Genomic DNA, 24106 nt, shown 5'->3' with positions numbered 1-24106 from the left:
GATTATTGATTTTAGATTTCTCTTTTTTAAGTATGCATTCAGTGCTGTGAATTTCCCTGTATACACTGCTTTCAATCCATTCTATAGATTTTTTAAAAGTTGTGTTTTCATTTATCTCACAATATTTTTAAATTTGAGATTTTTTTCTTTGACTCATGTTTTTAGAAGTGTGTTGTGTAATCTCCACATATCTGAGGATTTTCCAGTTATCTTTTTGTTACTAATTTCTAGTTTAAATCTATTGTCTTAGAGAAAACATTGTATAATATATATTCTTTTACATTTGTTAAGGGGTATTTTTGGCCCAGAATGTGGCTTATCTTAGTGAATAGTCTATGTAAATTTGAGAAGAATGTGTATTTTCATGTTGTTGGGTGAGCTAGCTTATAGATGTCAATTGTATCCAGTTTATTGATGGTGTTACTGAATTCAACTATGTCCTTACTGATATTCTGCCTGCTGGAACTACCTACTTTTGATAGAAGGGTCTTGAAGTGTCCAACTCTGTAATTGAATTCATCTATTTCTCTTTTCAATTCTGTTAGATTTTGCTTCACATAGTTTGATGCTCTGTGTGTTATATACCTGTTAAGGATTGTTATGTGTTCTTGGAAAATTAATTCCCTTCTTTATTTTTGATAAATTTACTTAACTTGAAGTATGCTCTATCTGAAATTATATAGCAGCTCCAATTTCTTTTGATTAGTGTTAACATGGTATATTTTCCTCCATTCATTCACTTATAATTTATTTGTGTGTTTATATTTAGAGTTATTTTCTTATAGCTAACATATCATTAAGTCATGGTTTTTAATACACTCTGACAATCTCTGTCTTTTAATTGGTGTATTAAGACCATTGACATTCAAAGTGATTTTTTTAATTAAAGAATTGTTTTAATGTTTTATTTATCTCTGAGAGAGAGAGAGAGAGAGAGGCAGTGTGAGCAGGGGAGAGTCAGAGAGACAGGGAGATACAGAAACTGAAGCAGGCTCCAGGCTCTGAGCTAGCTGTTAGCACAGAGCCTGACACGGGTCTCGAACTCACAAACTGTGAAATAATGACCTGAGCCGAAGTCAAATGCTTAACTGACTGAGCCACCCAGGCGCCCCTCAAAATTGATATAGTGGATTACTCTCTACCATATTTGTTACTGTTTTCTATTTGTTGCCCTGTTGTTTGTCTATTTTTGTATTCCTTTTTTTCCTTTTGAGGTTTTAATTGAGTTTTTAAATATGATTCTATTTTCTTTCCTTTCTTAGCATATCCATTATACCTCTTTTCATTTTTGTTAACCTGTTGCCCTGGAGTTTGTAACATACATTGACCACTAATCCAAGTCCACTTTGAAATAACAATACCACTCCATGTGTGGTGTTTTATAACAACAAAATAATCCTAATTCCTTCCTCCTATCCCTTATATCTTTGCTGTCATTTACTTATATATATAAGCATACACACACACACACACACACACACACACATCTCATGACATGACAGGCACCAGGGCACCTGGCAAAAGCCAGAACTCCCTAACCAAGCCTCAACTCCCTACCTACGCCTCCTTACAAGAGGTGAAGGAGGCTTTCAAGGTATTTTCTGGTTTTGGCAAGGTTGGGACACCTGCTCCCTTGGAACGGCCGCCTTTTTTTGTTTTTGACATACCTGGTGTGACCCTGCGGTAAATCTCCTGAGATCTAGGGCACCATATCATGGGCACCTGGCACTAACCTAGCTGAGCCTCATTCCAGGAGGCAAAAGAGGCTTGGAAGCCCTTTTTTTAGATTCAGGACTGTTGGGAACACACCTGCTCCTTTAAGTACAGCCTGGCTTCCATTTTTACAAACCTCAAGGGATCTCAGGGCAAATCTTGTGATACTGCGTGTGTATGCCCCCATATATATATATATGCATACATACAATATAAACATAATTATATTGTTGCTATTTATTAAAATAAGCAAACCATTATCTGTTAGATCCCTTAAGAAAAATAAAAATAATAATTTTTGTTTCACATTCACTTACTCCTTCTTTGATGCTTTTGGTTTTTTTATGTAGAGCTAAGTTTCTTTCATATTACTTTCTTTCTCTAAAAAGAACTTTCTACATTTCTTGCAGGACAGGCCTACCAGCAACGTATATTTTCAATTTTTGTTTCCCTGGAAAAGTTTTTATTTCATCTTCACTCTTGAAGGATAATTTCTCAGGGTACAGGATTCTAGGTTAATAGTTTGTATTTCCTTCCAGCACTTCCACTGTTTCATTCTTCTCTTGAATGGTTCTGAGAAGCTAAATGTAATTCTTATCTTTGTTCTGCTGTAGATAAGGTGTTTGTTTCCTCTGACTTTTTTCTAGATTTTTTTCTTTATCTTTGATTTTCCTTTTGTTATTTGAAAATGATATGTTGAGGTGTAGTTTTTTGGGGCTTTTATCCTACTGGGTTTTCTCTGAGCTTCTTGTATCTGCGGTTTGGTGTCTGGTATTTAATTTGGGGAAATTCTCAGTTATTATTGTTTCAGATATTTCTTCTGTTCCTTCTCATTCTCATACTCCTTTTTTCTCAAAAATTTTAAAGTTTTATTTATTTTGAGATAGAGCTTGCACATGACCAGGAGAGGGACAGAGAGAGGGAGAGAATGAGGATGCCAAAAAGACTCCACACTGTCAGTGTGGAGCCCAATGTGGGGGCTCAGATGCGCAAACGGTGAGATCATGACCCACAGTCAAGAGTCAGACACTTAACCAACTTGAGCTACCCAGGCACCCCTGCTATGCCTGTATTCCTGGTACTACACCTCTTTTAGTTGTCTCACAGCCCTTCAATTTTCTGTTTGTGTGTTTCAGTCTTTGTTCTCTTTGCTTTTCAGTTTTCAAGGATTCTGTTTATATAGCCTCTAGATAAGAGATTCTTTCTTCAGTTGAATCTCTAATATGTCCATCAAAGGCATTTTTAATTTCTATTACAATGTTTTTTATCTCTAGCACTTTTGAGGAGTTCATTCTTAAGATTTCCATCTCTCTGATTACATTGCCCCTGTGTTCTTGCTTACTACTACTTCATTCAGCAGATTCCATATCCCATAATCATGGTTGTTTTAAATTTAATCTGACAGTTACAACATCTTTGTCATGTATAGTTCTGATGTTTACTTTGTCTCTTCAAAATGTGTGGTTTTTTTTCTTTTGATTTGCACTGTATTTTTTTTCTTGATAGCCTGACATGATGTACTGTAAAAGGAACTGTTGTAAATAGGACTTTAGTAATGTGGTGGTGAGAAATGAGGCAAAAGGAAGCCAAGAATTCTGTAATCCTATAATTAGGTCTAGTCTTCTAGTTAGCCTGTGCCTCTAGACTATGAAGTTCACAATTGTGTCTCATTTTTTTTTCTCTTCCTTTAGTAGAGTAGCTATAGTAAGCTGGAGTTGGAGCATTTCTCTTCCTCATGTGGAAGACTAGAACTAGTCTTCAGTATTTTGGTATTTCCCTTCCCCAGGTCAGTTAGGCTCTAATAGTCCAGTAGGTCAAGTTCTGGATAACTGTTTTCCATTGAGGTGAGACCTTGTTATGAAAAACATAGTGTTTTAACATAGAGATTTCCCTCATGCTCCAAAGGTAGAAGGTAGAGTCTTCCTATGGAAGCTTTTGTAAGCCTTAATGGTGTAAAGTGAAGATTATACCCCACTTTCTAAAAGTTTGCATTGTACCCTTTGCTTTTATAAAAGACCTGCGTTAGTATAGTAATGACTTTTTTTTCCTTTTTCTTTCTTTCTTTCTTTCTTTCTTTCTTTCTTTCTTTCTTTCTTTCTTTCTTCCTTCCTTCCTTCCTTCCTTCCTTCCTTCCTTCCTTCCTTCCTTCCTTCCTTCCTTCCTTTCTTCCTTTCTTTCTNCTTCCTTCCTTCCTTCCTTCCTTCCTTCCTTCCTTCCTTCCTTCCTTCCTTCCTTCCTTCCTTTCTTCCTTTCTTTCTTTCTTTCTTTCTTTCTTTTTTTTTTGGTAAAAGTGAAAATCCCCTTTGGATTTCTTTCATTTAGTAAAAACAGATACTAATGTAGGTCTTTTGTAAAAGTGAATTAACATAAAATGAACTTTTAGAAGGCAAAAATACCTACATTTCAAAACAGTTTCTTTTCCCCTCCCCCTGCTGGAAGCCAAAGGGGATTTTCCTAAGATATTTTCTATGGGAACCTGATTGAGTTCTTGGAGGTAAATCTCAGTATATTATGGGCCACTCCATATGACTAGATCCTCATGAAGACATTTACTGTCAGAATTTCAACTCTCAGTTTTTAACTAAGCCTCTAGTAGTTCCATTGCAGTTCAGATTTTACTACCCCAGCACTGATTTCCAAGGTGACTTTTGCTCATGAGTCTCTACTCCAGGAAACCTATATTCACCTGTGGGTCTCTCCATTCTTGGGACAATATGCCTTGTGTCCTCCCCTCTTTTATGGATCTGAAAAGAGTTGTCAATTTTTCAGTCTGTCAAACTTTTTACTCATTAGGATGGAGTAGAATGGCAATTTCCAAACTCCTTATTTGTGGAACTGGTATGTAAATGGTATTTTAGTGTTCCTCACAGGGCTTATTAACCAAAAATGCCTTTCCAGCCAGCTATTATACCATTTAGGCATTCTAATCAGACTGCCTTACTTGGGCCAAGCCCTATCCTGACATCTTCCTACAAGGAGGAGGAAACAGAAATATGGATTATACACTTGAAAAGTTTGTTATTTCGAAGAAGGAACCAGATGTTTTCAAATCTTCAAACTCGAAGACTTGACTATGTATATTTTCTGTATGTATTATAAAATCTAAATAGCTCTAAACACCATAGAAGAGCTGAAGATAACAGGTTTGTGAAAATGGCCATGATTTTTATACAGGCAGATTTTCCTTGGGGTGTATAGGCAAGTGAGCAAGAAATTAGGAAAGCTGAGGAGACCCTCACTAAGATTCAAAGTAAATATAAAATAAATTTACTGTAAGTATGTAATGCTTCACTCTTTGGTAGGGTTTTGGGATAGGTGTGTGTTTTATGGAAATCTAGAATTATCTTATGCTCTGTTCTATTTCTAAAGCCCCAACACCCTAATTGCTTTTTTCTTCACTGAAATATGTCAGCTGGTTTTGGCCCTGAGGGCAATTATCTGTTGGGATGCAAAGTGGAAAGGTCAGGGATTTAAGTGTCCCAGCCATTCATCTTTTGTGAGAGAATCTTGGTAGGCTGCTCTCTGATTAACTCATGAGCAAAGTGCTTGTTAACTCCAGGCTTAGAAACTTTTACAGAGATTCTAGAGAACAAAGAAGACTCATTTAAAGAGGATATGTTTTCCTCTGCTCTGATTTCTCAACCAATTCGTTTCTAATGCTTTCTTCTTCCTGTAATTTGTTAAAGTTTCTGGTTTACTGGTGGAAACCTTACCTTGGTTTTTAGCGTTTTTACCGTGTCATTTTTAAAAGCATATACATTATATTAATTATGTGTATAGGGTGGGTGTGGAAGATGCATATTGCCACTTCAGAAGAGATTTTGAGATGAAGGTTAGATAAGCAAGTGCATATATTCAGTGTACACTAAATTTAGTGCACGGTGACTAAATTTATTTTTTTTTATTTATTTTTTTAAAATGTTTTATTTATTTCTAGGAGAGAGAGAGAGACAGCGTGAGCAGGGGAGGGTCAGAGAGACAGGGAAGGCTGCAGGCTCTGAGCTGGCAGTCAGCACAGAGCCCGATGCGGGGCTCGAACCCACGAACCGCGAGATCATGACCTAAGCGAAAGTCGGACGTTTAACCGACTAAGCCACCCAGGCGCCCCAACGATGACTAAATTTAAAACCTTGTTAATTAGGACCAGTAGTCCAATTAAGATATTGTCTTTATTAAAATGAATGGCTTTATTGGGACGCCTGGGCAGCTCAGTCGGTTGGGTGTCCAACTTTGGCTCAGGTCATGATCTCGCAGTTCTTGAGTTCAAGCCCTTTGTCAGGCTCTGCTGACAGCTCAGAGCCTGGCGCCTGCTTTGAATTCTGTGTGTCTCTCTCTCCTTGCCCCTCCCCCACTCGCACTCTGTCTCTCAAAAATGGATAAATATTTTTAAAAAATTAAAATGATGAGCTTTATTAAATAAGAACTGACCATAATCTTTACTTTCTATAATTACTTTTGAGAGTTCAAATTTCATCAGTTGTCTGAAATTTTTAAAAGGAAGCTGTGCATCTTGGCCCGTTGGTTGGAGCCCATCTCCAACCCTAAGCTTCGATTTATAAGATTGGGCATCTACAGCTGTAGAAAAGGCCAGAAGAATACTAGATTCCAGGATTAATGGACTCAAGACTCCAGGTTGATCCAACATAGACTGACTTATTTTAGAACTGAGAAATAACTTTTTATCTCCAAAGTTTTAGACTTATTTAACATTTCACATGAACATGTTAGAAAACAAATAGTATTACCTAGTATAAAATAATGCTTTGTATTTTTCTTAATTCTTAGGATACCTAGCCTCCATGAATACTAATATATCACTGAAGAATTATAGTTGGAGCATTGACAGGATTTAAATTTTCTTTTTTTCTTTCTTTTTTTTTTTTTAATTTGAGGGGGAAGTGGGGATAATCAGGCTCCAAGTTCAGGGTGGAGCCTCATGCAGGGCTCAATCCCACAACTCCAAGATCATGACCTGAGCCAGAATCAAGAATTAGACACCCAACTGACTGAGCCACCCAGGCACCCCTAAATTCTATTTCTGTACTGTATATTAGATTCTCACTTTAGACATTATATGAGAAAAAAAAAGGTATAACAGTATTCATAGTAATATAATAATCACAAGAAATTTGAACATGTTAAAATAAGTGTTGGTAGGCAAGTGTGTAATTGGATATCAAATGATATCTGATTGTTCTTCTCAGTATCTAAAGAGCCTGTTACTGCATGTGTCCTTACGTTTCCTTTCTTTTCTTTTAGGTTTCTTTTATTCAAAACCTTGTATTTTGTGTAGAAAGAGTTTACCGTGTACCTGACTTTGGTGTCTGGGAAAGAGGAAGCAAATATAATAATGGCAGCACAGAGTTACATTCAAGGTAATTTGCTGATTTCTGAATGTTTTTTTAATTTAAATTATGGAATTTGAATAAAAATCAATGTATTGGATTGCAGCTGTGGTTTCTGTGTTAATTTTCATCTCTTATTTTTCTATATATGATACAGATGAAATTCAGTTAAAAGTAAAGCAAGAGACTACTCTCAGTGCCCATGAACAGATGCAAGAAAAATGTAGGGTATCTTTCCCAACCTCTCATGATGTCAGTATCCATTTATCAGCCTCCAATCCAAGCCTTGGCCTTGCTGATCTAAGTCTTTCTTTTTCCTTTTTGAAATGACACCATTTGAAAGATCAAATATATTAGGATTGTCAATCACCAAATGTATACACATTGCATGTAAAATTCCCTTCCATATTGTAGAGCTGATTTTTTTTTTTATCCTAACCAGATACTCACACCTTTCATATAAAACTTAACATTTTTTGTTTTCTGTAGGATGTATGATCAACATATTGAGTTCTGGTTTAATGGGCTTAATAAACAACAATAGCTGATGACTGATGTTAATGGTGTATGAATTTCCTTTACTCCTTAGGGTTAAAGAAATAGCTTTAGTAACTGACCATACCTTTCAAATATCCAAATTTTATGCCTGCTAGGTTATCTTTTAACCTAAAAGTATAGCTTAATTGCACCATAAATAAAATACCTAGGAATAAACTTAACCAAGGAAGTGAAAGACTTGTACTCCAAAAACTATGAAACACTGATGAAAGAAATTAAAAATGACACAAAAAAAGGAAAAATATTCTATGCTCATGGATTGGAAGACCAATATTGTTATAATGTCCATACTACCCATAGCAATATACAGATACAATTACAGATGTAATGTAATTCCTATCAAAATTCCAGTGACATTTTTCACAGAACTAGAATGAATAATCCTAAAATTTGTATGGAACTACAAAAGACCCCAAATAGCCAAAACAATCTTGAGAAAGCAGAACATAGCTGGTGGTATCACAATTTCATATTTAAAGATATACTACAATGCTGTAAAATCAAAACAGTATAGTACTCACAAAAAAAATAGACACATAGATCAGTGGAACAAAACAGAGAGCCCAGAAATAAACCCATACATATATGATCAGTTAACCTGCAACAGAGGCAGCAAAGATATACAATAATATACAGTGGTTCTGGAAAAAATGGACAACCACATTGCAAAAGAATGAAACTGGACTAGTTTCTTACATAATACATAAAAAACTCAAAATGGATTAAAGACCTAAATGGTGAGACTTGAAACTATAAAACTCATAGAAGGAAACCTAGACAGTGATTTTTTTGACATAGAAATATTTTTCTAGATTTGTCTCTTCAAGTAAGGGAAACAGAAATAAAATTGAACTATTGGGATTACACTAAAATAAAAAGCTTTTGCCCAGTGAAAGAAACCACCAACAAAAAGGCAGTGTACTGAATGGGAGAAGATATTTGCAAATGGTATGTATGATGAGGGTTTTATACAGTTTGAAACCAAAGAAACAAAGAATTTGATTAAAAATGGGCAGAGGACCAGAATAGACATTTTTCAAGGAAGACATAGATTAAAAATGGGCAGAGGACCAGAATAGACATTTTTCAAGGAAGACATACAAGTGGCCAACAGACCTACGAAAAGATGGTCAACATCACTAATTATCAAGGGACATGCAAATTGAAAGCACAATGAGATATCATTCTACACCTGTCAGAATGGCTAAAGTAAAAAACATAAGCAACATCAAGTGTTGACAAAGATGTGAAGAGAAAGGAATACTTGTGTGCTGTTGGTGGGAATGCAAATTGGTATAGCCACTGTGGAGAATAGTATTGAGGTTCCTCAGGAAATTAAAAATAGAATTACCATATGATCCAGAAATTCCACTAATAAATATTTACTCAAAGAAAATGAAAACGCTAATTTGGAAAGATATGTAAACCCCAAATGCCCATCAACAGATGCAAAAATAAAGAAGATGTGGGGTGTGTGTGTATATATATTGGAATGTTACTCAGCCATAAAGAGAATGAGATATTGCCATCTACAACAACATGGAGGAACCCAGAATGTATCAAGCAAGTGAAATAAGAGAAAGGACAAATTCCATATGATATCACTCATATGTGGAATTTATAAAACAAAACAAAGAGAAAAACAAAAAACCAAGCTCTTAAATACAGAGAACAAACTGGTGGTTGCTAGAGGAGAGGTGGTTGGGGGATGGGTCAAATAAAGAGAATTAAGATTATACATATCTTTAAAAAAATTTTTTAAGTAGGCCCCATGCCCAATGTGGGCCTTAAACTTATGATCCTGAGATTAAGAATCACATGCTTTATTGACTGAGCCAGCCAGGTGCTCCGAAAGTATACATACCTTAATGAGCACTGAGTAGTGTATAGAATTTATTCATTGTATTGTGCACCTTAAACTAATTTAATACTATGTTAATTATACTGGAATTTAAAAAAAAGAATAGCTCAGTTAATTAGCTCCATCCAATTCATACTAAAAAATTAAGAGTTTAAAGGTTATCAGCTATAGGTCAGTTTAGAACAGTGAGACTTAAATGAACTAGAGAAATAGTTTAGGAATCGCTGGTTAAGAGGATATACTTTTTTTGAACAGAAGGACTAATCACACACAGGTTTAGTTTAGGTATTTTAATCTTAATATTTACCCCCTGTTCATTTGTGTAAGGATATTCCTATTCTTCAAGGCTGCCTTTAAACTCTTTAAACCAAAACTCTTTGCTTTAGAAAAGAAAGGAGTCTTCTATAAATTAAGAATTTAATCTCAAACCTACCTTTGAATTGTTTTCGTTATTGGGAAGCAATAAGGAAACCTGTATTTAATAACTTAGTAATCCAGATATATACCCAAATGGAAAGATAAGTTTTTGAAAGTATTGACTCCTAAATAGAACTTTACATTTAACAGCATAATCTCCTTTCTTCACTTTGTAAAATTTGTATTTGCAATATGAAGAAGACCTTAGAAGCAAAGAATTTAAATATGATTTTTTAAGCTTTTTATTTTTTTAAAAGCTATCACTAAAATATCAGATAAGTAACCATCATAACACTACTTTATTCCATTTAAGATATTTTTAGTGACCCATTTTTCCCATACATTGTTATTTAAAGTAACTAGTCTTTTTAAGTCATTTTTTAAGTCATTTTCTAGTCATTGAGTTATGATAGAAGCAACCATCCATCCATTGTGCTTCATTTTATGAATTTTTACCACACTGAACAATTCATGAACACCCATTAAAACCATAGTAGTGTAAAGTCCTTGTTTTTTCAGTGTGATTGGGTAACTCAGGGAGTTAAAGCATAGTAGTAATGAGCAGGAGACTGAATTTAGTTCCCATGCTTGCCAGTTCATTTTTTGGATTCCATGGTGAGTTATAAATCACTTTGTCTAAACCCATCCTTTTGTCTAGTAAAACTTGATTTATGTAACGAATCACATTATTATAAGCTATATCCCAAGAAATGTTGCTTTTAGTTCTTTTAAATGTTGAGGTAACATTTTGCAAGAATCAAATTGGTGTATGTTCTATTGATAATAGTCCCCTAATATTAATACATTCAATAGCTAATCATTAGAATAACTTAATTTTCTGTGTCTTATGCTAGTAAAATATTTTTAATTCTTACAACATAATGTATTATATTTGTCAGTAAAATGTAAATCAGATTAGGAGTATGTTTGAGTTTCTGAATAGCTTGATTTAAATAAGCGTTGAATAGTAAATTGACATATTTGTAAATTTCAATTAAGTCCAATTATTTAACCAGTTGCATTAGGAAAGAAAGTTCAAATGGAAAGAATTCAACATTTACTATATTCCAGGCACAATGTTTGTTTCTTTTGTAATGGATTATTTAGAAGACCATTTCTAAATTCATCTCTTAACTATCTTTTTGTACCATTATTAAAGACAGAACCTTGGGCTGGCTACATTATGGATTTGATTTAGCACAGACTTTCTTATATATTTTTGCCTTTTGAATAAGTTATTTTTTCCCTCACTTCTCAAAATGCTGCAAACAATCATAATAACACATACCTCACACTATAGGGGGAAGTTTTCTGGTTTTACTAGGTTAGATGCATGTGTTTGTGCATAAGCCACCACATATACTTTACTTGGATTTTATTCCTTTAGGTTCAGGCCTTGTCATTGCTCTAAAGTGTCTTTGTATTGAAAAGAGACTACTGTCTTTGTCTTGAGTATACTAGCAGTATCATGTAAAATGTTATGTAAATTTGTTTAACCTGTGGAAGCATCAAGTACTTGTTCACTGGCAGTGAAATGCAAGGGACCCAGAATAGCTAAAGCAGTCTTGAGAAAAAACAAAGTTGGTTCATATTTTTCCATTTTCAAAGTTTACTGCAGTACTATGCTTATGATTAGTATAATAATATGCTATAATAGTTAAATAGTGTGATAATGGCTTAAGAACAGATATAGAGATCAATAGAATAGAATTAACAGTCCAGAAATAAATCCATATATTTGTGGTCAGTTGATTTTGATGAAGGTGCAAAGACAGTTCACTAGAGAAAGGATAGTCTTTTCAACAAATGGTGATGGGGCGATTGGATATCTACATCAAAAGAGTGAATTTGGATCCCTACTTCATACCATGTACAAAAATTAACTGGAAATAGATCAAAGACCTATATGTAAGAGATAAAACTGTAAAACTCTTAGAAGAAAACATGGTTGTAAATTCATTGTGACCTTGGATTAGACAAGGTCACACTTTAGATATGACACCTAAAGTACAAGCAACCAACAAAAAGATTCTCTACAGGTTTTTGTGTGAACAAAACATTTCATTTATCTGGGATGAATGCCCAGTAGTACAGTTGGTATGTAGTTGCATGTTTAGATTTCAAAGAAACTGTTAAGACTTTTTTCAGAGTCCTCTATCATTTTACTTTCCTACCAGCAGCGTATGAATGCGTGATACAATTTGTCTGCATCTTTGCCAGCATTTTTTGTTATCACTACTTTTTATTTTAGTTACTCTGATTGGTTTGTAGTGATACCTCCTTGTAGCTTTAATTTTCATTTCCTAGTGGATAATGATGTTGGATCTTTCCATGTGCTTATTTGCTATCTATAGATTCTCTTCAGTGACATGTCTCGTCATTCAGGTTTTTTGCTCATTTTCTGCTTGGGTTGTTTTTTTTATTGTTGATTTCTTGTTAGTTTTTTTAGGGTTTTTTTTTTTTTTTCATGTTTATTTTTGAGAGAGACAGAGTGTGAGCTGGGGAGGAGCAGAGAGAGAGGGAGACATAGAATCAAAAACAGGCTTCAGGCTTTGAGTTGTCAGCACAGAGCCAGACACAGGGCCTGAATTCATGAACTGTGAGATCATGACCTGAGCCGAACTCAGACACTCATCCGACTGAGCCACCAAGGTGCCCAGGTTTCTTGATAGTTTTTAATGTAATTCCAAATACTAGTCCTTTGTCAGGTAAGTGTTTTGCAAATATATTCTCCCAGTGTATAGTATGTCTTCTTCCTGTAAACAGAGTCTTTCACAGGCAAAAATTTTTAGTTTTAATGAAATTCAGTTTATCAAGTTTTCCTTTTATGGAGTGTGCATTTGGTGTAGTCTGATAACTCCTTGCCTAACCCTTGATCCTTAAGATTTTCTTCAACAACTTGTTTTCCAAAAGTTGTATAATTTTATGTCTTATATTTAAGTTCATGATCCAATTTGAGTTAATTTTGCATAAGATTCAATGACCTAAGGTTGAAGTTCTTTCTTCCTTTATCTTTTTTATCTGTGAATGTCCAGTTGTTCCAGAATCACTTGCATTTGTTAAAAGGACTATCATTCCTCCATTGAAATGCCTTTGAGCTATTGTTAAAAATAAAGTGGGCATATTTGTATATTTTGGGTTTCTATAGGTCTATCCCTCCACCAGTATTATACAGATTTGATATATGATATGTGATATGTGATTTTTCTTGTTAGCCTGTTAATATTATGATGGATTATATTGATTGAATTTTGATTATTAAACCAGACTTGTGTCCCTAGAATCAAGTCTACTCAGTCAGTTGTGGTGATAATTCATTTCATATGTTGCTAAATTGTTTAGTCATTTTTTGAAAAGGATATTAATATTTATGTGGGTGAGGAATACTGGTGTATAGTTGTCTTTTTGGGTACTCTTTTTGTCTGGTTCAGGAATCAGCGTAATCCTAACTTCATAAAATAAACCCCAAAGTGCTTTCTCTCCTTTTCTGGAAGAGAGTATAAATAATTTTGGTATTAACTTTTTTTAAAATTTCAGTAGAATTCTCCAATCAAATCATAGTCTTGGAGATTTTCTCTTGGCTGTTTTGGAATTATGGATTAAATGTCCTTTGGCCATTTTGAAATTATGGATTATATATCCTTAAAAGTTATAGGGCTATTCAAATGATTTATTTCATTATTGAGTAATGATAGTTTTATTTTTTTAGGAATTGATTCTTTTTTTCTAAGTTGTCAAATTCATGTATATAGAATTATTTACAGTGTTTTATTATATTTTTGCTGTCTACTGTGTCTTTTATGATATTTCCTTTTACTCCTCATATTGGTCATTTCTATCTTTTGTCTTATGTCTTTCTCAGACCTGCTAGAGGTTTGTCAATTTTCATTAGCTTTTCAAACAATCAGTTGTTTCACTGTTTTTTTCTATTTTTTCTTGTTTTAAATTTCATCGATTTCTGTCCTTATCTATATATTTTTTCTTTTTGATTTGGGTTTATTTTGTTCTTTTTCTAAGTTCTTTACATTGGTATTTGATTTGAGGCTATACATTTAGTGTTATAAATTTCCCTCTCAGCACCACTTTAGCTGTCCTACACAAATTTTGATATTATATTCATTTTCTGTTTTTTCCAGTTTTTAAAAATTTGTTTAAACTTAGGTTAGTTAACGCACAGTATAGTGTTGGTTTCAGGATTAGAACCTTGTGACTCATCACTTACATATAACACCCAATGCTCATCCCAACAAGTGCCATCCTTAATGCCCCTCACGAATTTAGCCCATCCCCTACACACCTTCCCTCCAGCAACCCTAAGTTTCTTCTCTGTATTTATTCTTCTCTCTTACAGTTTACCTCCCTCTCTGTTTTTATCTTATTTTGCTGTCCTTTCCCCTATGTTCATCTGTTGTGTTTCTCGAATTCCATATATGAGTGAAATCATATATTTTACTTAGCATAATACCCTCTAGTTCCAGCCACATTGTTGCAGGTGGTAAGATTCCATTGTTTTTGATTGCCAAGTCATATTCCATTGTATACATTTACCACATATTCTCTTTTTTTAAAGTGGTATAACACCTTTATTCATTCATTTATTTATTTTCAAGATATAATTTATTTTCAAATTGGCTAACATATAGTGTGTAAAGTGTGCTCTTGGATTTGGGTAGATCTTGGGTAGATTCCCATGGTACATCGCTTACATACAACACCCAGTGCTCATCCCAAGAAGTGCTCTTCTCATTGCCTATCACCCATTTTCCCTCTACCTGACACCCCATCAACCCGCAGTTTATTCTCTGTATTTAAGAGACTCTTACGATTTGCCTCCCTCTCTATCTGTAACTATTTTTCCCCTTTGTCTCCCCCCATGGTCTTCTGTTAAGTTTCTCAAGATCCATATATAAGTGAAAACATATATCTATCCTTCTCTAACTTATTTCACTCAGCATAATACCTTCCAGTTCCATCCATGTTGCTGCAAATGACATGATTTCATTCTTTCTCATTGCCAAGTAGTATTCCATTGTATATATAAGCCACATCTTCTTTATCCACTCATAAGTCTTTATTCACTCATAAGTTGACAGACATTTAGGCTTTTTCCATAATTTTGCTATTGTTGATAGAGCTGCTGTGAACATTGGTGTACATGTGCCCCTACAAATCAGCACTCCTGTCTTCCTTGGATAAATTCCTCATAGTGCTATTGCTAGATCATAGGATAGTTCTATTTTTATTTTTTGAGGACCCTCCACACTATTTTCCAGAGGGGCTGCACCAGTTTGCATTCCCAACAACAGTGCAAGAGGGTTCCCGTTTCTTTTTTTTTTTTTTAATTTTTTAATGTTTATTTATTTCTGAGACAGAGAGAAACAAAGTGCAGAGGGGCAGAGAGAGAGGGAGATACAGAATTCAGAGCAGGCTCTAGGCTCTGAGCTGTCAGCACAGAGCCCGACGTGGACGTGGGGGCTCAAACTCACTGACCGTGAAATGACCTGAGCTGAAGTCAGATACTTAACCAACTGAGCCATCCAGGCGCCCCAAGAGGGTTCCCATTTCTACAGATATTTGCCAGCATCTGTTTTTTCTCGAGTTGTTAATTTTAGCTACTCTGACTTGTGTGAGGATCAGTGTGGATTTGATTTGTATTTCCATGATGGTGATTGAGTTGGAGCATCATTTTGTGGGTCTATTGGCCATCTGGATGTTTTCTTTGGAAAAGTGTCTATGCATGTTTTCTGCCCATTTCTTCACTGGGTTATTTGTTTATTGGGTATTGAGTTTGGTACGTTCTTTATAGATTTTGGACACTAACCCTTTACCAGATTTGTCATTTGCAAATATCTTTTCCCATTCTGTCAATTGCCTTTTAGTTTGGTTGATTGTTTCCTTTGCAATGCAGAAACTTTTTTATCTTGATGAGGTCCCTGTTGTTCATTTTTGCTTTTAATTCCCTTGCCTTTGGAGATGTGTCGAGCAAGAAATTGCTGCGGCTGAGGTCAAAGAGGTTGTTGCCTGCATTCTCCTCTATGATTTTGATGGTTTCGTGTCTCACATTTAGGTCCTACATCCATTTTGAATTTATTTTTGTGTATGGTGTAAGAAAGTGGTCCAGTTTCATTCTTTTGCATGATGCTGTCCAGTTCTCCCAGCACCATCTGTTAAAGAGGCTGTCTTTTTCCCATTGGATACTCATTCCTGATTTGTCAAAGATTATTTGGCCATATATAATTCTGGGTTCTCTATTCTATTCCTTTGGTCTATGTGTCTGTTTTTGTGCCAATACCATACTGTCTTAATGGTTACAGCTTTGTAGTAGAGGCTAATCCGGGATTGTGATGCCTCCTACTTTGGTTTTCTTCTTCAATATTAGAATATTAGCAATATTAGCTATTTGGGGTCCATACAAATTTTGGGATTGTGTGTTCTACCTTTGAAAAGAATGCTGGTGCAGTTTTGATTGGGATTGCATTGAATGTGTAGATTGCTTTGGGTAGTATTGACATTTTAACAATTTTTATTCTTCCAATCCATGAGCATGGAATGTTGTTCCATTTCCTTGTGTCTTCTTCAATTTCCTTCATAAGTTTTCGTAGTTTTCATCATACAGATCTTTTACATCTGTGGTTAGGTTTATGGTTCTTGTCATTGTAATGTAATTATAATTGTGAATGGGATCAGTTTCTTGATTTCTCTTTCTGTTGCTTCATTATTGGTGTATAAAAATGCAACTGATAGGGTTCCTGGGTGGCTAAGTTGGTTAAACTTCTGACTTCAGCTCAGGTAATGATCTCACGGTTCATGGTTTTGAGCCCTGCGTTGGGCTTTGTGCTGACAGCCAGCTCAGAGCCTGGAGCCTGTTTCGGATTCTGTGTCTCCTTCTCTCTCTGACTCTCCCCTGCTCACACTGTCTGTCTCTCTCTCTCAGAAATAAATTTTAAAAAACATTAAAATTTTTTTTTAAAAATGCAACTGATTTCTACACATTGATTTTGTACCCTGGAACTTTGCTGAATTCCTGTAGCAGTTCTGGGAGTCTTGGTGGAGTCATTCGTGTTTTCCATGTAGGGTATCATGTTGTCTGCAAAAAGTGAAAGTTCGGCTTCTTCTTTACTACTTTGGATGACTTCTGTTTCATTTTGTTGTCTGATTACTGATGCTAGGACTTCTAACACTGTTAAAAAACAGTGGTGAGTGTGGACATCCCTGTCGTGTTCCTGATCTTAGGGGGAATGCTCTCAGTTTTTCCCCATTGAGGATGATAGTAGCTGTGGGCTTTTCATAATTGGCTTTATGGATGTTTAAGTGTGTTCCTTCAATCCAGACTTTCTTGAGGGTTTTTATTAAGAAAGGATACTGTATTCTGTTAGATGTTTTTTCTCCATCTATTGACAGGATCATATGGTTCTTATCCTTTCTTTTATTAATGTGATGTATCACATTTATTGATTTCTGAATATTGAACCAGCCCTGCAGCCCAGGAATGAATCCCACTTGATCATGATGTATAATTCTTTTTATATGCTGTTGAATTCAGTTTGCTAGTATCTTGTTGAGAATTTTTGCATCCATGTTGATCAGTGATATTGGCCTATGATTCTCGTTTTTAGTGGAGTCTTTGTCTGGTTTTGGGAATCAAGGTAATGCTGGTTTCATCGAATGAGTCTGGAAGTTTTCCTTCCATTTCTATTTTTTTGGAACACCTTGAGAAAGCTAGGTAATAACTCTGCTTTAAATGTCTGGTAGAATTCCCCTGGGAAGCTCTCTGGCCCCAGATTCTTATTTGTTGGGGGATTTTTGACAACTGATTCAATTTTTTTCACTAGTTATGGGTCTGTTCAAATTTTCTATTTCTTCCCATTTGAGTTTTGGTAGTATATGGGTGTCTAGGAATTTGTCCACTTCTTCCTGGTTGTTCAGTTTGTTGGCATATAATTTTTTATAGTATTCTCTGATAATTGCTTCTATTTATGAGGGATTGGTTTTGATAAATAGATTTTCATTTGTGATTTTATCTACTTGGGTCCTCTCTTTTCTTTTTAAGACTGGCTAGGGATTTATCAATTTTGTTTATTTTTTTCACAAAACCAACTCTTAGTTTCATCGATCTGTTCTACTGGTTTTTTTTTTTAATTTTATATTGTTTATTTCTGCTCTGATCTTTATTATTTCTCTTCTTCTGCTGACCTTGGGGTTTCTTTGCTGTTCTGCTACTAGTTCCTTTAGGTATATGTGCTGTTAGATTTTATATTGGGGATTTTTCTTGTTTCTTTAGATAGTCCTGGACTGCAATGTATTTTCCCCTTAGGACTGCCTTTGTTGCATCCCAATGGGTTTGGATTGTTGTGTTTTCATTTTTGTTTGTTTCCATATATTTTTAAATTTCTTCTTTAATTGCCTGGTTGACCCATTCATTCTTTACTAGGATGTTCTTTAACCTCCATGCATTTGAAGGTTTTCCAGACTTTTTCTTGTGGTTGATTTTAAGTTGTATAGCATTGTGATCTGGAACTGAGCATGGTATGATCTCGATTCTTTTATACTTATTGAGGGCTGTTTTGTGATCCATTATGTGATCTATCTTGGAGAATGTTCCATGTGCTCTTGAGAAGAACGTGTATTCTGCTGTTTTAGGATGAAAAGTTCTGAATATATCTGTCAAGGCCATCTGGTCCAGTGTATCATTCAGAGCCATTGTTTCTTTATTTATTTTCTGTCTAGATGATCTGTCCATTGCTGTAAGTGGAGTAGTAAAGTCCCATGCAATTACCACATTCTTACCAATAAGATTGCTTATGTTTGTGATTAATTGTTTCATATATTTGGGTGCCTCCGAATTAGGTACGTAAACATTTAGAATTGTTAGCTCTCCTTGAGGATAGACCCTGCAATTTTGATATAATGTCCTTCTTCATCTCTTTTAAAGCCTTTAATTTAAAATCCAATTTTTCTGATATAAATATGGCTACTCTAGCTTTCTTTTGACTTCAAGTAGTGTGATAGATGGTTCTCCATCCCCTCTCTTTCAATCTGAAGGTGTCTTCAGGTCTAAAATGGGTCTCTTGTAGACACCAAATAGATAGGTCTTGGTTTTTTATCCATTCTGATACCCTGTGTTTTTTGATTAGAGCATTTAGTCCATTTACATTTAGTGTTATTATTGAAAGATACTGATTTAGAGTCATTGTGTTGTCTGTAGGTTTCATGCTTATATTGATGTCTCTGGTCCTTTGTGGTCTTTGCTACATTCCACTCACAGAGTCTCCCTTAGGATCTCTTGTAGATTTGGTTTAGTGGTGAGGAATTCTTTTAGTTTTTATTTGTCTGTGAAATCCTTTATCTCTCCTATTCTGTTGAACAACAGTGGTGAGAGTGGTTATCTCTCTTGTGTTCGTGACCTTGGGGAGAAAGCTCTGTTTTTCCCCATTAAGAATTATATTAACTGTGGGCTTTTCATATCTGGCCTTTATAATGTAGGTGTGTTCTTTCTATCCCTACCTTCTGAGGGTTTTATACAAGAAAGGATGCTGTATTTTGTCAAATGCTTTTTCTGCATCTATTGATGGAACTATATGATTCTTATTTTTTCTTTTGCTAATGTGCTATATCATATTGATTGATTTGTGAATATTGAACCAGTCCTGTAGCCTAGGAATAAGTCCCACTTGATCATGGTGAATCATCTTTTAATGTACTGCTTGAATTCACTTTACTAGTATCTTGCTGAGAATTTATGCATCCAGGTTCATCAGGGATATTAGTCTGTAATTGTTTTTAGTGGGGTCTTTGTCATGAGTTGGAAAGCTTTCCTTCCATTTCTACTTTTTGGAACAGTTTCAGAGGAATAGGTATTAACTCTTCTTTAAATGTCTGGTAGAATTCCCTTGGGAAGCCATCTGGCCCAGGACTGTTATTTGTTGAGAGATTTTTGATTACTGATTCATTTTCTTTGCTGGTCATGTTCAGTTTTTGTTGTTGTTGTTTTTAATTTCACTTGAGACTTTCTCTTTCACCCATGTGGATTGTGTTGATGGACATATATTATTTTGTTTACAAGTGTTGGGAGATTCTCCTATTGCCTTTCTATTGTTGATTCTAGTTTGATGCCATTGTAGTCAGAGAACACATTATGATTTTAGTACTTGTATATTTTTGTGGCTTTATTTATGGCCAAGATATAGTTTATCTTGGTATATGTTATTGGGCAGTTGAAAAAAAAGGTATACTCAATTGTTATGTAGATTTTATTAGTCAACTTTGGCTGTCATAAAATCCCATAGACTTGGTAGCTTAAATAATAGAAATTTATTTCATATAGTTCTATAGACTAGAAAGACCAAAAGCAAGACCACAGTGCTAGCTAATTTGATTCTGTGGTAAAGACTCTTTTTCTGGTTTGCTGATGGTTATCTCTGGCATCTCTTTTTATAGGGATACCAATGCCATAAGTAGGGCCACTTTCATGATCTAATGTAAATATGATTATCTTCTAAAGACCCCATCTTCAAATACATAACAGTGGAGGGTAGGCTTCAGTGTAAGTATGTAAGGGTGGGGGGACACCTAATTTAGTTCATAGCAAGAATATTATACAAAATATTGATCAGATTCTGCTGATTAATGGTTCTTCTGTATCCTTGCTGATTTTATGTCTAGTTGTTTTACTCATTGTTGAGAAAGTCTCCAACTATAATTATGATTTAGTCTGTTTGTCCTTTTAGTTCTATCAGTTTTGCTTCACATGTTACGCAGCTCTTTTATTTGCTGCATGTACATTGACGATTGCTGTATCTTCTTGGTGAATTGACTTTTTTCATCACTATATTATATCCCTCTTTGTCTCCAGTAATTTTCCTTGCTCTAATATCTACTTTATCTGATATTAATATAGTCACTCTTGCTTGTTTTAAAGTAAGGTTTGCATGAGATTTCATTTTTTTCCTTACACTTTCAATCTGCCTCTATTGTTATATTTGAAGTAAGTGTCTAATAGACAATATATAATTGGTCATGTTTTTAAATAAACACTGCCAGTCTTTCTTTTAATTGATATATTTAGACCTTTTACATTTAATGTAATTATTGTTTGGAGTTAATTCTGCCATTTTATTTTATTTCTGTTTTGTGTTTATCTTCTCTTGTTTTTCTCTTTCTTTTCCTACCTTCATGTGGGTTCTTGAGCATTTTTTTAGAATTCCATTTTGATTTTTATATATTGGATTTGAATGGCTCTTTTTGTATAGCTTTTTAGTGGTTGTTGTAGGTATTGCATATACATATACATATACTTAGAACAATGCAACTTATTGATACCATCATTTTACCAGTTGGAGGGAAATATAGAAATCCTACCTCCATTTAGGTCTTATTACCCTCTCCCATTTATAATATAAATATCCTAAGCATTTCCTCCCCATATTTTAGAACCACAGTGTTACAGCTTTTGCTGTAACCATCACATATAAGAGAAGAAAATTCTATTGTATTTACCTATATTTTTACTTACCACCTTCTCTCTTCCTTTTTGATTATTCCAAGGTAGTTGGTTTCTTTCCTTCTTTCTTCCTGTCATTTCCTTTCTGTTTTGAGAACTTATTTTAATCACACTTTTAGAGTAGATCTGCTGGGGACAGAACTCTTATTTTTTCTTTTATCTGAGAATGTCTTGCATAGATAGATAGATAAAAATAATATATTTACTGGTATAAGACTCTGGGTTGACAGTTCTTTTCTTTCAGTGCTTAAAAACTTTTGTTCCACATCCTTTTAGCCTTCATGGTTTCTGATAAATAAGTCCTTGTTATTCAGTTGTTTTCTCCCTATAGGTAAGGTATTTTCTGGGGCTACCTTCAAGACTTTTTTTTTTTTAAGAATTTTATTTTTAAGTAATCTCCACAACCAACATAGAGCTCAGACTCACAAACCTAAGATCAAGAATGGCAAGCTACACTGACAGATCCAGCCAAGTGCCCCTTTTCAAGATTTTTAATTTGTATTAGTTTTCAAAACTTATTGTATGTCATAGCATGGATATTTTTATTTTATTCTGTTTGAGGTTGGTGCTTGAATCCTTAGGGGTTTTTTTGTTTTTGTTTTTGTGTGTTTGTTTGTTTTTGTTTTGCTAATTAGGAAATTTTCTGCCATTATTTCAATTACTTTTTTTTTTTTAGCCCTGCCCTTTTTCTCCTCCAGGGAGTCCGATAACTTGAATGTTAGATCTTTTGTTACAGTCCCACAGATCCCTGAGGCTCTTTTCATTTTTTTTTCAGTCTCTTTTGTTCAGATTGGATACTTTTTATTGTTTTATCTTTTAATTTAGTTGTTTTTTCTTCTGTCTTTTCCATTATGCCATCAATCCTGTCCATTAAGCCTTTTGCTCTGATTATTGTATTTTTCAGTTCTAAAAGACTTGCTGAGACTGCCTGTTTCTTAGCTGAGGCTTTATATCTTGCCATTTGTTTCACTCATATTCATAATTGCTCAATGAAGCATTTTTATCATGGCTGTTTTAAAATTTTGTCCCATAATTCTAACATCTCTTCAATTAGCATTTATTGCTTTATCTTTTTCATTCAGTTTGAGATCTTTCTGTTCTTAGATATGATGAGTGATTTTTTTTTATTAAGGCATGGACATCTGGATATTATATTATAAAACCCTGAATCTTTTTTTTAACTTTTTACTTTAGCTGTATTTTATTGATACCACCCTGGTAAGGGATGGGGACAGGAGCATCACTGTATTATTGCCAGGTAAGAATGTATTGCCAGGTTTTTTGTTGATACCCAAAGTAGAGATTCTTCATTCTTTCTGGGTCTGGGTGAGATATATTGCTCCCCAGTTGCCTTCCACTGATACCTTCGTAGTTGGAAAAGATAGATGTGCTTCATTACTTATTCCCAACTGGCCTCCACTTACATGTTAGGGAAAGGGTATATCCATAGAGCTAGGCATTAGTGAAAGACCTGACTCTGCATTGGACCCTCTGATGACATCCCAGAGGATGTCCCAGAGGTTCATTTCATTACTGATGGGAGAGAATGGAAATCTAGGCTCCATGTGATCTTTACAGTATAAGGAGGGGAGACTTCTGACTCATTGGGAATGAGAAGTCTTGGCTTCTTTCTTTGACTTCTCTGACATCACCACACCTGAGAGGGTTGATGATTCGGTATGGCTCCTCATTATAGACTCTGGAGTGTAGACGTCTAGGTTTCCCACTCAGCCTTTATGAGACTGGGTGGGGATAAGCGCCACAGTATTTTTTCTGAATGGTTATTATCTAAAAGCTTTCTGTTTTATTGGGCTTCCCTATTCCTAGTCCTTTGGCTAAGGAAAGCAAGCTTTTGTTGGGGCTTTTGTAAAAATGCACCTGCTGATATTTCCTAGTTGTTGACTTCTTTAAGTCTGTTATATATGAGGCAAAAAGGAAACTCAAGGTGTTTACCACAGTGCTGTTCCTAGCATCCTGAGGTTCTTAGCCAGTCTGCCTTTCTTTTTTTCCAATTTTCTGAACCTTTTTATGTTTGCTTATGTAATGTCCAAGGTTTTTAGTTATATTTAGTGAAAGGAATAGCGATAGTTATGTCTGCTCCACCTTTCCACCCATGTATTTCAAAATAAGCTTCCCACTTCTTTCTATTCTTTCAAAATAGATTTCCTTATCCAGTAATAAAAGTAGCCTTACTTGAGAACATTTCATGTAAACAGCTGATAGAAAATGTGGATGACAGTGACATGGTTAGCTTAAAACAGTGCTTCTCAAATTTAAAGTATATTTAAGGACCTAGAGGAGGGGTTTTTAACACTGATTGTTGGGTCCCACTCCCAGAGAGGAGTGAGAACTGGCATTTTTAAGTTTCCAGGGAATCCTGCTGCTCTGGGGACCACAGTGTTGTAATCTCTGCTTTAAAGAAATGCTTAAATGATGACAGATCATTATTTTTAAATGATATTAATGGCATACACAGTAGCTTTAAGTAAAAACAAAAAAATTACAATTAGTAAAATTAGACAGATATTTGATCTAAAATACTTAAAATTTGATATTTATAAGATGACAAGTGTCCCATTTTTAATGAAATTTGGGTCTTCCCACTTCTTAGCACTATTGTATATGGCATTTGAGAGGCCAAAAGGGTACACATTTTATACAAAGAGAAGAATATAGCAAAGAAATGAGAAGTATGGTGATCAGTTGTTCTTT

At 34.8% G+C, this 24106-nt stretch overlaps 1 protein-coding gene across 3 annotated transcripts in view; it reads left to right on the top strand.

Moving 5' to 3' along the window:
- PHKB (phosphorylase kinase regulatory subunit beta) overlaps positions 1-24106 on the top strand; it is a 234772-nt gene that overhangs the window by 84596 nt on the left and 126070 nt on the right. For all 3 annotated transcript variants that reach the window (XM_039241575.1, XM_039241564.1, XM_039241571.1), the window contains one exon: positions 6973-7088. In XM_039241575.1, the coding sequence (XP_039097506.1) occupies positions 6973-7088 (116 nt within the window). The remainder of the gene's footprint in view (positions 1-6972; positions 7089-24106) is intronic.

Source organism: Hyaena hyaena, unplaced genomic scaffold (assembly GCF_003009895.1).
Source record: "Hyaena hyaena isolate Hyena2069 unplaced genomic scaffold, ASM300989v1 scaffold_7, whole genome shotgun sequence".
Taxonomy (NCBI): Eukaryota; Metazoa; Chordata; class Mammalia; order Carnivora; family Hyaenidae; genus Hyaena; species Hyaena hyaena.
The sequence above is the reverse complement of the archived record's forward strand: the minus strand, read 5'-3'. Positions and strand labels throughout refer to the sequence as shown.